Below are 17,574 nucleotides of genomic sequence, written 5' to 3' on the forward strand. Positions count from 1 at the left end.
AATAAAGGGTTAGGCAATGAAAGAAAGTGTACAGAGGTATTGACTTGTAGTAGAAACATTAAGAGGGAAGAAATGAAGGATGAGTGGGTATAAATGCATAAGCACGATAACAATGGACTATATGCAATACAAAAATGGGCTACATTCAAAAACAAGGACATAGTCCCCAACAGAAAGATCTAGGACTGTTTCCTGCATTTAGCATTCCAGTCAAACCAGACCACAGATTGCCTGTCAGCAAAAGACTACCTCTATCAAAAGAAGAAGGTAACATCACATCACATACATCATTCCTTTTCTTTCTAGTTCATCTGTAGCACAGACTATGGCCTTAAGGAACTCAGACCAGACTTGCCTAAAATTTATGGAGGTGGAAATAAGCAGAAGTCTGATGTAAAAGAATCATGTCATTGTGAGTTTTGGTTCTTGGGTACAAAAACACCTGTCCAAAAACTAGTTTGTCATTGCTCAAGGGATATGATGAGGATCTAATACCTGGCATGCCTTCACAGAATCACAGAATCATAGCATTACAAAATGGTTGAGGTTGGAAGGGACGTCTGGAGGTCGTCTTTTCCCGGCCCCCTGCTAACCAAGGACCACCTGTACTGTGTCCAGGTGGCTTTTGAGTATCTCCAAGGATGGAGCTCCATGGCCCCCTGGTGCTCTGTGTTGTACACAAGTGACCCTGCCCAGACCATCTGGACACTTACATGTTGGTTCTCATAATTATGTGGATGTGAGAGTGTAAGTGAATGCAATCATTGAGAAAAGGACTGTGAGTGGGTAAAGCCAGTGTACTTAAGAGATTTTGTAAAATGATTATCACCTTCTCCTACCGTATATCCTCACACTGCGTTTTTTACACTAACTTGTAACAGAGAGAAAAGCACAGGCAGTGATACGTGCTGGAAGGATGCAAGAACTGGATTTGTGTAATCGGGATGGGAAAAGCTTCAGAGGCATTAAGGTGATAGTTTTCCACATCTAATACATCATTATCAAGAGAACAACAACCAGCTGTTCTCACGGATGCTGGGAGAAGGACAAGAAGAAAACAGCTTCAAATGCTGCAATATTATTTTGGCTGTATATCAACAGGAGTGAAACTGGGGGCCTCGTGGACTCCCCACCAGACAATTTCAAGTTCATGATGGAAAATATTTGTCACCAGTGTCTGGATATGTTCAAACCCGCCTTACTGCTGGGGGCTGCACCAGACCAGTGACTGACAACACGTTTCTGATGCTCAGTGCCGGATTCTTTGTCAAAGGCCCTGTGACTCAGAGCCCCTGGTGTCAGCCCAGATCCATGCCATTTAAAGACTTGGTGCCTGCGCCAGAATTTTGTCACCACTGGGCTAAACAATCTCTTTTACCCTCTTCTTGACCTATATGGTTACAGTTGCTATGAAACCCTTACCCATGCAAGCAATTTTTCCACTGGCTCCATGGACTGTCTCTGTTTCTCACTACCAGGAACCTTAAAAGAGTTTTATTTCTTCAATAAAATTGAATACAGTCATGCTTGAGCTGGGGTGAGGATTAGTTAGCCTAACTTTTTCATTTCAGATGACTTTTGAAAAACTTGGATAGAGTTTACCTAACTGCAGTTTTTGAGCGGATCTTTTGCTATTATCCATCTGACAAAGAGATGGCAGCAGGGTGGTGCTGTTGCATTTTACTCTTCATTTACTTTTTTTTCTTAATCTGTTTTTCAGGAGCAACAAAACGGAGCTTCTAAAGCTTTGGTGCTTTACCAAAAGTACACATGGAAATATTTGCATCTGGTACAAAGTTAAAAAAAAAAACAGCTATGCATTTTCCAGCATACATGGATTTCCTGTGAATTTTACACACAATATTCCCCTCTGTTTTTAAGGTATCTGAAAATCTCAGCTCTGTAATCTGTGAAATTGAACATTCAGGTATTGAAGGCTGAATAAAGCCTACAAAATCTTTATGTTCCATAAATGCTGGGAGAAATCTTCATGCTGGGAGCAGGAGGTAGATCATCTACCTGTATTTTTAGTAGCATCAAGTTAAAGAAATCCCACATTTTGTTAAAGCCTGGTTTTGAAGTGCTCTTCTTTTTTTAACTTTGATGGTTTTGGATTATATTTTCATTCATCAAATGTGAAAATGGGAAGTATGTAACCAAGGTAACAATGATGTCCCTGGAGAGTATCTGAGTGCACAAATCTCATGTCACCATCCTAAGCCAATCTGTACCTTGTCTGTAACAATCCCTGCCCTCTTCCCATTATTTATGAAACAAGATCTCACCAGCCAGGACCACATTTTGGGGAGGACCTGCAAGGAAAGGGGGCAGATGAATATTACACAGTACAGGTATGTAAAGATGTTACTGCAGCTGTGTGCCAGGCACATCAAAACCATGACGTGTCTGCAAATGAGTCATCTTGGAGTGAACACTCCTGGCTAGGAGCGACTAACTGACTCTCTCCCCATAACCTCACGGAGTGTGAAACCTGACAAGGGGTCACAGCAGTAAGTAAGGCACGTTCTTAGATGGTCAGAGGCAGATTGGATGTGTCACAGGGCAGCACACCAGCTTTCTAACTTAGGACAAAAAAGAACACATCTTGCTATGCATCATTTCCCCCTATTGGGTATCCTCCCATCATATTGCCTTTTTTCTCTGGTTCTGCTCTGTGAGTCTTTCTTAATCTGAGTGAGAAAAATGCACAGTGTCAGATGGTGCAGATAATGATAATACTAGTGAGGTGTTATCAACACAGCAGAGCAGTAGCTTCTGTTCTGATGGTTTCAAAGTGGCCTTTGCAGACCACTTCTGTCTTTAAGCAACCTATGAGAGAAGGTCTTTGCCAAGCAGAGCTCTTTCAAAACTCCGCAATTAAATTTCTCTACTCATTTTCTTGCTGCAAGTGCTTGCACTTAGATTTGCTGTAATGCCAGGCCCTGCTGTGACTCTAACCCACAGCTGACTGACAACAGATAACCATGTTAGGAAGCAACAAGCTTGTCTGACAAATGGCTTTTCTTCCAGTTTCTTGTTTGTACACTTTAAACATGCTGGGTCCTGTGAGTTATTTTGGTATCAACAATAGTGAGATTGCTTGTAGGGTTTTTACGCTTTCTACATGGAAAAAACCTCAAATGTTATCTTGTTCTTCTCATCTTTCTCTTTCCCCCATTTTGCTCCCCCATATTGCTCCCCCATTTCTTCAATCCATTTTTACAGTCTTACTTCCATTTCTTCCCACTGTACAACCTCAGTCCAGTTCCTGTCTGGGCAATCATCCAGATGTCTTGCAGTTTTAGGAACCATTTACTTGCCCCTGGAACCAACACACGTGAGCAGATGAATATATTGCTGAGCACTCAAATCCCTTTTTATGAGCACTTCTGCCCCCGCAGCATTCCTGCATAGTGACAATTCTGCATTCTCTGTGCTGCAAAATTCTCCGAGGTTGTGTCTGGAGGCGAAGATGGAGATGAGGACAACCTCTTTCCTGTGAAATAGCCAACAACGAGTTGAATACATTACTAGAGCTCTAGCGATAGGCTTTTTATTCAGTCCTTGAGCATTCCTCCTTCAATTTCCATTACCTTTTCCAAATGATTCTACCATTACTTGTTGCTTTGGAGCTTTTTTGTGTATGTGGGCTTCACATTTTCAGCAATGCTAAGCGATGGTGAGTCCTTCAATGCTTGGGCGCATATTTTGACACATTTTTCAAAGACCCAGCGCTTTAAGGAGCAAGGCGCTCCCGTTGCCCGCGGTGCCGGGCGGGCGCGGGGCAGGGCCGTGCCCGGCGGGGCGGGGGCGGCCCCTCCTGCCGGGAAGGTGTCGGTGGCCGCCCGCCGCCCGCCCCCCGCCGCCGCTCCGCCCCCGGGGCTGGCGGGGCTCGGGGCGAGCTCGCTCCCCGGCGGCAGGGGAGCGGGCGCGGGGCAGCGCAACTTCGGCAAGATGAATGTGGAGAACCAAGATGTGCTGCTGGATCTGGAGGGGGAGGAGGAGGAAGATGATGATAATGATGATGGGGAGATCGGTGAGTAGGTGGCTGTCGCGGAGAGGGTCCCCCCCGGACAGCGGGCTCACCCCCGGGGCGGCTGTGGCTCGGCGGGGGCTGCAGCCAGGGGAAGCCCCTGGTGGGGCCGGTGCCGCGCCCGGGCTGTGGCCGGCCGGGACCGGGAGCGACAGGCAGACGGGGAGCCCGCACCGCCGCTCACCGCCTTCCGCTAAAACTACCGATGGTTTTTCCATGGAAAATACGGGATGTCTCTGTCCGTGCTGGCGGGTGTGTGCCAGGTGTGGCTGCCTCATGGAGCGCCGTGGCGACGGTCCTGCTGCCGTAGCATCGGCTAGGCTCAGTGGGAGAGAAGCACCGAAAACTTTGCCTGTTCCTTTCCCTCTGACGGGAAGGAAACGCGTGAGAGGGGGCAGAAGCAGCACTTTGCAGTAAGTGCGATGCTGGAGACCTTCGGTGTCGCAGTGATCTCCCAGCACAGGCACAACCCGTGCCCCGCTGCCTTGGTCCTTAGGAAAATGCAAACATGCGATCGCCTCCGCACGCCCCGGCGCTCCCAGCATCCCTTCTCTCCTGCTCTTCTGCTGCCTGACTGGCGTGCCTTAGCTTGACAGCCGAGCTGAACAGGAGAGTAATCACAGAACGGCTTGGGATGGAGGGACCTTGAAGATCATCCAGTTCCAGCACACATGGCACGGGCAGGAACACCTTCGAGCAGACCAGGTTGCTCATAGCTCCATCCAACCTGGCCTTAAACACAACCAGGGATGAAGCACCCACAACTTCTCTGGGCAGCCTCTTCCAGTGCCTCACCATCCTCACAGTAAAGAATTTTTTCCTAATATTTAATCTAAACCTACCCTCTTTCAGTGACACGACTCCCTTCCTACCAGAATGAACAAACCAACAAAACAAAGTAAAATGTAAGGGGAAGATTGGCAAAGCAAAAAAAGATAGTAATCTTCCGGGGGGGGGGGGGAAGGCCTGTTGTGTCTGCCAGAAAAGCAGACAGTAACATGGACAAAGAGTTTTAAATTCAAAGTGTATGTTAGTCTTGTTCCAACACCAGTAGCCTAGGACAATGACGTTGTATTTACTGTGGGAATGAATTCTATTAAAGTATTTCCAGAAAACAGCCCGAAAAGGGTTGTTTCTCAGCTGGTTCAGACTGAAGGGGTCTGTTCATTTCATTGAGGAGACACAGATTTGCTTCTGTTCAGAAGCTGTTTTTCAGCTGCAGTAGCCAAGATATTCTAAAGTCTTTTTTTTCTAGTTAACTTGTTAAAATAAATCTAACGAATAAGTAATGCAGGCAAAAATCAGTTAGACAAGCAAATAGAAGCTGGATCTGTATATATAAATTTTATAAATAAAAAGGGTTTCTGCTCATTATTGTTCAACAGGTTGTGAATGTGTTAACTGAAAAGCACATAATTTTGATTATTTTTTAGTGTTGAGTCTGAATTTCTGCATTTGTAAAAAATTCTAGTGACATTAACTTTCTCTAATACTCTAATTGCCTCCAAATACTAATCCTTAATAATGGTAAATACAGCCTGCCACATTTATTCAGTTAGCTCACTCCAAAAGTGTATAAAGTTTGAGCCTCGCCCCATGTCTGTGGAAAGCAGGGAATGTCTTTCCTCCAACATTATTAGCCTTTGTTTCAGATGGGAGTATCCCTTGACTTACAGTAATAGTCCAAAGACAAATTCAATTTTCCATATGAAGTGAGGCAAAGGTATTGTTTGACTCCACTCCCTGAATTTAAAGGGTGGATCAGCACTGCAGTGTATTAATCAACAGCTGTCTTTTCCATTCTTCACCCCAGAGAAAAACTGAATTGTTTCCAACTCATAACTCTTTCTCCAACTTGGGGATAGTTCAGCTTTCAGAGCCAGCAAGTCATGAGCTTCATATACTGGATACAGCAGTTTGGAACAACTCATCCTATGTGGCAAAATTGCCTAAAAATTGTGTGCTGATGATTTCATGAGTTGTTATGCAAAGCCTGTTATGCAGCACCTGGCTTTGTCATATTTGCTACTCTTGCAAAATGCATGTGTAACTGTCTTAAGGTTTTTATATTAGCTATAATTACAGGTATAATTTACAAGTCTGACAAACTTGTAAATCATCCATTTACCTCCAGTTTTATTGTACCACTTGCATCTGCATTTTTTGCAAGGACATAATCCCTGGTTCAGGAAGTAAGCAGGATTTCTGAACTCTTTCCAGTTCTATTCAGGATCAATCTAAAGTGTTTGTAGCTCATCAGAAAAGCATTATTATGGAATATTGAAGCTTGTAGTCATGGCACATAAAGGGAGGGATCTGTCTCATTCTGGCACACAGTTGGTTTTGGTTATCCACGCTGATGACTAGCAAACCACTCCTGTCAGAAGCATTATTAGGCAGGCGTCCAGAGAAAGAGCTGTACTCAAAAGTCCCAGTCCTCAGGGAGGTACCAGAGCTGCTTTGCCTGTTCTACAGAGCTTTGAAATGAATTGTGCGGGTCAGAATTGTGTTTGGGGAAGAAAGCCTTGTCCTAAGGTTAGACTTCTTGATAAGTTGAAATGTTTTCTTTCTGATACTTAGACAAGATGGGCAACTTTTTCATTTGGAATCAGGCTGTTTTCAAGAGGATTGTTACAACAGTGGCATCCTTTTTTTTTCCATAAATCTTAAAGTTTTTCTTTTCCTGGTGCAAACATCACACCATATTGAAATTGGTTTGCTTGTGTTTGAGGATTTACAGAATATTTGCTTTCCAGAAAAATTAACTTACACAGACAATATCCAGAGGCATCCATCCTGACTAAACATCCCACAAGAAATACTTTTGTCTTCATAGGAGTATGTTAGCAACTTGCTTACTCTTTGTGGTCTTGGTTTTACTCAAATGTCCTAGTATATCCTAGTTGTTCTTTGAGCCTTGAGTGTACACCTTCCCACCTTTGACACTGCTGCAATAATGACCAGACCATGCTTTATAGATGACCAAGAAAAGGATGTTCATATGTCAAACTTTCTCTTCTCACACAATGTAGATATGCTGAGGAGGATTCAGGGAGAATTCCAGCTCTTCTTTCTGAAAAGACTTTCATGCTGTTGTTCAGGACACATTTTTAGCATCTACAATAAAATGTACAACAGTACTGGTTTATTCAAGCAACATTAATTGTGGAGTCACAGCCTAAAATAACCAGTGTTGTTCAGCCCACTGTACAACTGGAACTCTGCCCTAAGGGGTAATGTTGTAATCCAAATTGTGTAGACTAGCCATAGCTATTCTTCACCTCTTTACTTTTGCTCACTGTTCTGTTCTCTGCTTGTTTCCTCATGGAATGTACTGCATTTAGTCATGCTTCCTGCCTAGAGCTTTTATTTTTTCCTATTCAATAGCTTCAATAACTTGATGTTTCTTGTATCACCCTACAAATATTACTGATATCATATACTGTACTCCAGTATGAAAATATACCATACCAACAGTGTCCTCCAAATTATTCCAGTTTGCCTTCATGATGCTATGAAATGGGGAATTCTCTACAAAAGTCTTCTAATGGCAATGGAAAGCCTGAACAGTTGAATTCTTTTTTTGAGAAGTGTGGCTTTGTCCTGCAATTTATGAAATACAATCCCCACTTCTGGAAAGGGGCAGTAAGTGCAGGGGCCAGATCTCATAATTTTTTGACATGCAAGTCTTTATAAGCAGATTTTTTAAAAAAAAGTAGTTCTGTTTCTGAAAGGACACTTTCTTCCTTTTCAGTCTACCTACAGTAGTGAGTAAAACTGCCCCAGTCTTCTCTTTTTGCACCTGGATTTCTTCTCTTTAGCTTCTCAGACTTGCAATCAGCCTAAAAATGATTGGGGCACGTTGCGATTTCCCACTCTCCTGAAGATGGCAATGAGCTGTTTGACGAACTGAGAATCAAGAATTTCTGCTCCCTGTGTTCTGTTTGTGACACCATTCTCGTGCAGGTGCATCTCGTGCATGCACGTTCCTGCAGGAGCAAGCAGGAATGCAGATGCAGGGTCTCATTTATTCTGAGTTACTGTTGGGGCAGTGAGAGACTCTTCCTGGTGAGCTGGGACTTGCACAGGTCCAGAAAACACTGGTCTGTTACACTGGTCAACATCTAAACTACTTCTCATGCCTTCATGTCCTTTCTCCTATATCTGTTACACTGAGGGTTTACCTACATTTCTTCGTCTCTTCATACTTCTGTAATTTTACCTCCTGAATTTCTGCCACTTTCGCAGAATCCTGGCCACAGATGAGTGCACAATCCAAGCCACACAGTGACATCAATGAAGTATGGTTCCATTTGAAAGTACACTGCTGGTACCACTCACTTTTTAATGCTAATTTAATGATTTTTCTGCAAAACTCCTAAAAACCAAAGGGTAAGGATATAAATATTTAATTAAAATATAATTACCAGTTTGCTGCTATTCATAATTCATAAATTCTGGAGGAGACCAGAGTATCAGGCAGGAATTTGGGAAACTTACAACCCTCACAAATGTACCTGATTTTAATCTATTTTTAAAGGTTTTTACCATACCTAAATTCCCAGTTCTCCATGAAAAACTTCCTGTTTTGAAACTTCCTTTCAAAGTGAAAGTATACTTTGTTCCTGTATTTTGAATGTAGCTGTACTGAACATATGAGTGAATTTTACAGGTAAGTCTACAAACTGTAGGAGGACTTATCTGCCACTATATCAGCTTGTGCAATTTACACAACTTTAATAGTAATAGTTTTGTTTCTTTTCCTGGTTATTAAGCAATAAATTTTATGGTGGATATTTATCACAAGTCACTCCCTGAAATTTTTACCCTATTTAAAGAAGCCAGAAGTTCCTTTAAGAGGAAAAATACTCTACACTTTTATACTCAATAACTTAAGATTTTTCAAAATTACTTTTCAAGCATTATCATTTGTAAAAAAGAAAACTCATTAAAATCGATATGTAGGAAAAAGCCAGAGTTTTGTTACTTGGTATAGAACTCTAACGGGTCTGTAGTGCTACAGTTACTGAAAGTAATGCAATCAAAAGCTCACAAAAAGCTGTCCTAATATCAGTTGATTTGTGCTTTATGCAGTATATCAAAGTGGAGATAGAGAGCTTGAATTTTTGAAGAGACCAGAGATGTGGAAGGGAAGATGTACACATGCTGTAACAGATGTTGTGTTTCCACACAAAAGGACCTTTCAAGAGTAATTAGAGAAGAATTATTAATAAGATCTGTTACTATATACCTGGGTAATTCTCAGAATCATAGAATGGGTAAGATAGGAAGGGACTACAGTTGGCCATTGATCCAACCTCACTGCTCAAGTAGTGTCATCCTAGAACAAGTTGCACAGGACTGCACCCAGACAGTTCTTGAATATCTCCAGTGAGGGAGAATCCACAACCTCTCTGGACATTTCAGTGCATGGTCACCTTCATAGTAAAGAAGTTCTTCCTCATATTCAGTGGAACTTTCTGTGCATCAGTTTTTGCCCATTGCCTCCTGTCCTATTGCTTGGAACCACCAAGAAGAGCCTGGCTCCCTCCTTCTGACACCTTCCCTTCAGATACTCGTAGACATTGGTGAGGTTCTTTTTCAGTCATCTTTTCTTGAGGCTGAGCAGGCCCAGGTCCCTCAATCTGTCTTTGTAGGAGAGACGATCCATTCCCCTGATCGTCTTTGTCACCCTCTGTGGGACCCACTCCAGGAGCTCCACGTCTCTCTTGTGCTGAGGAGCCCAGAACTGGGCACAGCAGTCCAGATGTGGCCTCCCCAGGGCTGAGGGGCAGGACCACCTCCCTTGACCTCTTGGCAATGTTCTTACTAATTGCACTCCAGGGCACCATTGGCCTCCTTGGACACAAGGTCACACTGCTGGCTCATGGACAGCTTGCTGTCCACCAGGACCCCCAGGTCCTTCTCCACAGAGCTGCTTCCCAGCAGGTCAGCCCTGAGCCTCTGCTGGTACAGGGGTTATTCTTCCCCATGTGCAGGACCTTGCATTTGCCTTTGCTGAATTTCAGACAGTTCTTCTTTGTCCATCTGTCCAACCTGTCGAGATCCTTCTGCAGGGCTGCACAGCACTCTGGGGTGTCAGCCACTCCTCCCAGCTTAGTGTTGTCCATAAAGTTACCATCATTTATGTCATTCAATAAAGTTGTTGTCATTCAAATCACCTCATCCTAGTGTTTCCTCATACCTGCCAATTCCTAGGAAATGATGGGTTGCATGCTGTGCGCTTAAAGTCTAGTTTGCCACTAGGCATGTGGCAAACCCCAAGCGGAATCCGATACTAAAATGGGTGGTTTCTGCTGTGATTAAAAAAAAAGAAACAAACAGAAGTGTGCTTTTGTTTTACATGGCATAAATTAAATAGTCTGGTAGCCCCTTAAAAAGTCAAATAAAGTAGCATTAGCTTAAGTTTGGGATTAACTGGGGTAGCCAAGAAAAGGGGTTACTGATTGCTGTGCTTTTTACATAATGCACAAATAATAAAATTAAATATCATGTGCTTGACATGAGAAAACCTCTACAAAAGGTGCTTCAGGCCTTTAGCATATGGAACTGCTGTAGTTACGTGTTTAACAAAATTATACACTTAACAGAGTGTGAATATCAAGGAGGACAGCACTGACGTAGGTGCCATGGGTTGGTTTGTGTGCTGTTCTTATATGGAAGAAACAAAGGTGAGGAGAAAAATATTATGCAAGTGCTGAGCTCTGTATCCTGATGAATAGAAAAAGTCAGATTGTTTTTAGTGGACTGTCAGTAGAGCTACAGTTCATGTCTTTGGCATGGTTATTTCTAACAGTCTGAAATATTGCTGTACAGAATATATTTTATTAAACTGATATTTGATGTATATTTTTAATATGAAATTTAAGAATGATTCACTAGGGGATGGGCCTAATATCACTTGCAATTTTTAGAGGTTTTCAATTCAAACTCAGGCTGAGTGTGAGTATAGGTGGAACAGTCTTACCTGTGAAGAGAGTGTGTTCATCTGCTGCACTGGCTGTGAGAAAAGACCGCTTGGACACTGCTACCATCTGGTGTTATGGTTCAAGTCTGATGGATCTGGAAGTTGAAATGAAAACTGGAGGCTGTAATGTCTCAAACATGAGAGGCAGCACAAATTGGTTTGGCTACCAAAAGAATATTCCCACCCACAACCACCTCACAGCAGCAGCCTAAGTCTTCTTGGCATTATGGCCTTAACTTTCACTGGGGAGTCTCAGTGTCCGTGTGGTAGGAATGCAAAGCTGCAGAGAAGGACACTGTACATTTTGTCTTCTTATTGCTGGTGTCTGTGGTAAATGAAAGCTGGCAGTCATACACACTGTCACCAAATAGACTGTTTGGTAGTCAGTCCAAGAATGCAAATATCTGAGCATAGATTTTTTGTCTTTTCCACCCCTCACAATTTACTCAGGCATCCTACATGTCTCTGAAGGCTTTGTAACAGAAGTGTCTTGATTGCATCCCAAGGGAGTATACAGACATCTGAAATTTATTTTTGCTTGATTCAATGGAATTATTCTCTTCTTACCTACCCCATTCTCAAGCATTTGATAACAGCAGTAGACATAGGGATAGTTCCCTGCATGGACTTGAGAAGTGAGCTCCTGAAGCATCCTTAATGAGAGCCAGATTCAAATTGGAAAATTAATAAAATATATTAAAATGCAAACTGAACTTTAAGAAGTGTAGTTACAAGTCTGCTGGACCATAAACATTCTTTTAATTGTTTTTGTGACTCATGTGGTGGAAACAGCAGCTTAGTTTCAAAATATTGTATAAAGGTCCTTCAGTTTAGTTTTTACATTAAATAATTTCCATCTAAACCACTATTCATCAATATTATTTAGACACAACTGAAAATTAAAGTTTTGTAAGAACAACAGCAGATTTTGCTTTGCTTTTACTGTTTCCCTTCCTTTCATTTTTTTGTAGATGGATTTCCTCTGGCCCCATTAATCTGGTTAGTCAGGTTCTCCAGCATTTTTTAGATATGATTTATCATGGGACATTAAATATTTGCATAGGAGACTGCTTACAGTACAGTCATCAGAATGAGCTGCGCAGCAGTGTTCTGCTGCAGGAAACAGCTACTACCTCTTTTGTGTTCAGTGCTGTTTGAGACCAGCTGATGCAGCAGGCTAAACACCTGGAAAACTTGAGTGCCCATGGTGTGTGTCTGTCCTGTAGGCTTCTAGCATGGGTGGAGGAAGATCACAGAATCACATAATGGTTTAGGTTGGAAAGACATTTAAAGCTCATCTAGTCCAAGCCCCCTGTCATGAGCCCCATTTTCAAATAGAACAGGTTGCTCAGGGCCTCATCCAGTCTGACCTTTAATGTTTCTACAGATGGAGCATCAACCACCTCTCTGGGCAACCTGTTCCAGTGTGTCACCAACCTCACTTTAAAAAACTTGTTCCTTTTATGTAGCCTGAGTCTACTGTCTTTAGCCTAAAACCATCACCCCTCTCTAAAGGAGCTACTAAAAAATCTGTCCCCATCTTTCTTATAGGCCCCCAGTTAGTACCAAAATGACACAATGTTTCCCCAGAGCCTTCTCTTCAGACTGAAAGATCTTAGTTCTTTTTCCACGGTTGCAGCAGAGACCTGTGACCTGTCCCTCAACCATTACTATTTCGGGAATTTACAGTCAGATGAGGAATCTTCACTGTCTAGGAAGAGTGGGAGCAAGAAGAGCTTGTGCTGAGATGCCCTGCACCTCGTGTGGTGTGGTGATGGTAATGGGCTTCTGTCAAGAGAAGGGGATGAGATTAGTGACTTTTCAGTGGGTGAAATATCGTGGATTCCTTCCTTCCTTTGTGGGAGGAATAGTAACTAAAAAATGTCATCTGGATTGCAGATCAGGTTGGAAAGTAGGAGAAGTGATTATAAAATATTGGTGGTATAGCAACCCTGCTAAAAATGCTGGGAACTGGTATTAGTAATCCAAGGGTGTGCTAACACAGTGGAGGAGTTAAGAGCCATGACCAAACAGGCTGTGAAGAAGCTGTGGTCTGTTACTGTCATGTGAGAAAGCCTGAGGTAAGCACCAGACTTGAGCTTAAATCAGTGGAGAGACTAATGTAGCACAAACCTGGGTCTTCACTGAAGGCTCTCATAAAATAAGAAGTGTTGAAGAAATGAAAAGTGTAAGGAAATGGAAGTGAAGGCAAAACACGTCGAGTTCTGTGTACAGACTAAGAAAGAAAGTAATTAAAAGTGAAAGACGAAGAACTCTTGACAGTATTCACAAAGGGAGGGCTGGCCAGTGCAGCTGTTAAGAAGCAATTGTTTACTGTGAGGGTGGTGAGGCACTGGAACAAGTTCACCAGAGGGGCTGTGGATGACACATCCCTGGGAGGCTGGATGGAACTTTGAGCAACCTGTCTAGTGGAAGATGTCCCTGTCCATGGCAGGGGGGTTGGGAACTAGATGATCTTTAAGGTACCTTCCAACCCAGGCCATTCTATGATTCTGTGATTCTCTGATTCTATTTGCCTATCTGGTCAGGAATTCATTAAGCAGTGGCATAAAGATACTTTCAGTTGAGTTAATCAGGAAAATAAACTACAGAAGGGACTAACATAATATAGCTATGGGTGCCATGAATTGAAATAATTCACCTGTGGCATTTTCATGCATACTTTTAATATATAGTAAAAATTACAATGTGTTCATTGGTAATTTATCCAGCAGGAAAAAAAAATACTATCTTTATACCATTAGTTATTTGCAAAAAAAAAATTCCGCTGCCGTAGGTTTGGCACTGCTGTTAGAGATAATGAGAAGGCTGAGATGATAATCCAGAGGGCTCTAGCAGTGCCAGAGAGTTTTATTAGTTTGTGTGCAATATTAGTAAGATTATTGGTGTTCTTTTTCTGTGTATATTTCTGTAAGTAGTCTAATGGAGTTTTTATAGGCATTAATGAACAAAGATGAGGTCAAGCAAGGCACACTTTACCCTTGTGAGCAGTCCCTTTGACTAGAGTGGGAATAGCATTATTTTTGTAAATAATGTAGAAAAAGCAGAATTAGTCCCAAATGGAGGGAATATCTCTATTAAATCTTCCATCATCTCCGTATATGTTGATTTATTCTAGGAAAAATAATTAAATTCATTTAATTATTCTGCTGTCTATAAAATACAAGAAGGAATTTTGCACTATAGCACAATTTGATATAAACTGGTGTTAGTGCTTAACACACAACCCAGCAATAGTTCCTACAGTATTTGGTAAAACTTAAACATGTAATAAATTTTTAAAAAAATAACCTGAAGAATAGAAGAGTCAATGCTGGATTATATTTTTGACTTGTTCCTTGCCAATGACCAAGTGAGGAGACAAAAAGCTTCAAGGGCAATGCAGTCCAGACAAGTAGAGCTCCAGATATTTTTGTAAGTTTATTGGAGTTTGCAAGAAAAGCAAAGTTCTTTTATCACAGAGTCACAGAACGAGCTGATTTGGAAGGGATCCACAAGGATCACTGAGTCCAGCTCTTAGCCCTGCACAGGACAGCCCCAAGAATCACACCATGAGCCTGACAGCATTGTTGAAATGGACTCTGCCAGGCTTGGTGCTGTGACCACTTCCCTGGGGAGGCTATTCCAGTGCCCAGCCACCCTCTGGGTGAAGAACCTTTTTATAATATCCAGCCTAATCCTCCCCGGATACAGGTTCAAGCCATTTCCTTGGGTCCTGTCCCTGGTCACCACGGTAAAATCTGAAGAGTCCTTCAATTGCTAAAACTACAAATTATTTCCTGATTAGGAAACAAAAGTACAGTTTATTTCTAAACTCTGGGTCCAATACCAAGAATGTTTGCAGGCAGGAGTCTTTGCACGTACACACAAGTTAAAAAATGCCTCTAGGTTTTGACTTTAAACTTAATATTTTCACTGTTCTTAAAGTAATTAAAAGTATCTTTTTGGGACCCTCCTGTAAACACACTGTATAACAGCTGAGTATAGGAAATATTTTAAAGCAAACATGCTGAGAATCTCATTACAGAAATTCAAATGTATCTCCTTTGAGACATGTAAATTTAATAGCAGTGGGTAGAATTTTATAAATATATCTCTAGATTTCTAATTAGATAGCTCATTGATCCATAGGCATTGAAGTCTGACCAAACACCCTGCAATTACGTAATCTGCAATTACGACTGGGTTAATCATGTCAGCTCCCAATGAAAAGGCTCCGTAGCTGCTGCCTGGAGACTTGGCATTGGTGAGGAGCACCAAGGGATCAGCTTGGCTGCTGAAAAACCTGTGTTTGGAGCTTGGGGCAACTGCTGTGCATGGGCTGCCCTCCTGTAAAACACACGGAAGGCAGGGTGTGCTCATTCCCTCTGTAAAGGAGTAGTAATTTTGACAGTATGCTTGAGGTTGATCTTGGAAAATCTGTCTCATGACAAAAGCAGAAGTGGCTTGTCTTCTTTATATTTCCTGCCTAAGGACAGCTGATTTGTGTTAGTTGATCTGGGATAAAAAAACCAACCAAACAAAAATAAATCACATTATTTTAAGCAATGAAGAAAACACCTTCTGATTCAAGAAGGCCCTCAGGGACCTTCAACACTGGCGGTGGTATAAAAGCAGCTTATCAGACTTTCGACCAGAGGCCAAAGTCTACAGTCCCCTCCAAGGCATTCTGTCACAGTCCTATAGCAAGTCAGCCTTCAGAGTATATGCACGTTTATCAGGCCAGGTTCTGGGCATGTGTGAGACCTAGGAAGGGGAGAGAGAGTGTTCATACAAAAATAACAAACAGCTTGTGCTACTTCTTGGTTTCATCCTTTCTACTTCTTAAAATATCAGCAATACTGTGTTTTAACAGAGGTTATTTAGATCAGATCTCACTAACTCCTCTTGAAATTACTCAGGGAAAGAAAACATAAAACCAATGATATTTTATGCAGTTTGGGCTCAAGCTTCTGACAGCTATTACATTGCCACCATTTCACATACTTGTCTCAGGCTGTGGTAGGAATACTGATTTTTACAGGATTACCTGCAGCCTGCTCCTATGGTTCTCACACAACAGCGTAAACTTCTGAGGTAGCAGACTGCTGCTCCTTTCTATGTTCCAGTCCATGTAGGGAAGGATTACAAGCCAAACATGAGAACACAAACATGAGAATGATCCTTTTGAGTAAGTGGATCCAGCAGCATCCATTAATTTATTTAAGTATGTAAATGTTGCAATCTTAGTCCCCAGAGGCTGGGGGTAGTAGCTGTTCAGTAGGTGTTTTCCAGTGTGGCGTTTTTTTTCAGTTGTTTATTTTCCAGAGTTATTCATGAAGAAAGCATAAATAATAATACTCCATTTATCAGTTGTGGTTTGGTGTATCCTTGTCTTTATTTTTGTTTCCTATGAATGGAGGAGAGTTTAATTAAATGCATTGGGGATAGATGTTTATCCTGTGCTCTAAGATCAAATGTGTCCGTCAGAAGAGCTTCTGCATCTCTCACTGTGTGCAGTTCACTGAACAAACCCATTAACCATTTGTCTCATCAGGATGTTCCTTAGGAACACCTTGGATGCAAAAATAAACATCAGAGAAATCCTGTTTGCTTTCATGATGAGTCTTCCAGTTCTTTTCCATATCTGTCACTATTTTCGCCTTTTTCTTGTGCCATCTTTAGGGCCAGTCATTCTCTTGGTGTTCAGAGTGCCAAGTTTAAGTCCATATGAACAGATCTGGCTCATGCAGAAGAGAAATGTCACTCACAAGTGGCATAGGATGCTCTTCGGGTCCAGACTGCACAGCAGAAGTGCCAAGCTGGAGGAAGCAGGGATAGAGGAGTCATTCAGTGATTTCATGTTTCTGTATTGCTCCAGTTTGCAGATACTAAACTAAATGACAATCTGGAGGTAAAATCCTCTAGTGTGTATTCAGGGATCAGACTGGATGACCTTGCTGGTACCTTCTAGTCTTACACTCTAGGAGCTGGATCCACACATTTCAAAAGGTCATTTTTCTTACCTTTGACGCAAACACTGGAATCTGCAGTAAAGCCACTGTGGTCTCCTCTTCAAAAACAGAACAAATCTCAGCATACTGTTATCAAGGAATAATGACAAACCTCCTAACAGCCCATCACACTTGCATTTTTCCTACTGTTATAACGAGATGCGTAAGCATTCTTATCTCAGCTTAAATGAATAACAACTCTCTAAAGGCTGCTGGTTGGGTTTTGGTTTTATTTCATTGGAAAACTGCTATTTTATATTTTCTCACTTCCACAGTTTTGAAGAAATGGATTAGAAACTCGGTGAAAATGAATTTGTGAAGAGGGCTATCACTGGGTCTCTCAGCACTGGCTGTACTCTCCTGGAGATCTATAATGTTGTACAAAATGAGCAAACCCTGTGGTTGTTCCTGTGTTACTGCCATCTGGTATGTTCATAACATTGTAAAACAGTTTAGCAGGATTCTTTATAGACACCAAAGAAAAATGTCTTTCTGTGCTTTCCAGAACAAAGCCTTCATTTCTTCTTCTGGGGGCTTCT

At 42.0% G+C, this 17,574-nt stretch overlaps 1 protein-coding gene across 1 annotated transcript in view; it reads left to right on the forward strand.

Annotated features, from left to right (window-relative positions):
- Positions 1–3,873: 3,873 nt before the first annotated feature.
- The window catches only part of ANO6 (anoctamin 6), a 68,044-nt gene continuing 54,343 nt past the window's right edge, over positions 3,874–17,574 (forward strand). The window contains 1 exon segment of the mRNA XM_068997938.1: positions 3,874–4,036. Coding sequence (XP_068854039.1) covers positions 3,955–4,036 — 82 coding nt within the window. The 5' untranslated portion in view covers positions 3,874–3,954.

This window comes from Aphelocoma coerulescens, chromosome 1A, assembly GCF_041296385.1.
Source record: "Aphelocoma coerulescens isolate FSJ_1873_10779 chromosome 1A, UR_Acoe_1.0, whole genome shotgun sequence".
NCBI classification, from domain to species: Eukaryota; Metazoa; Chordata; class Aves; order Passeriformes; family Corvidae; genus Aphelocoma; species Aphelocoma coerulescens.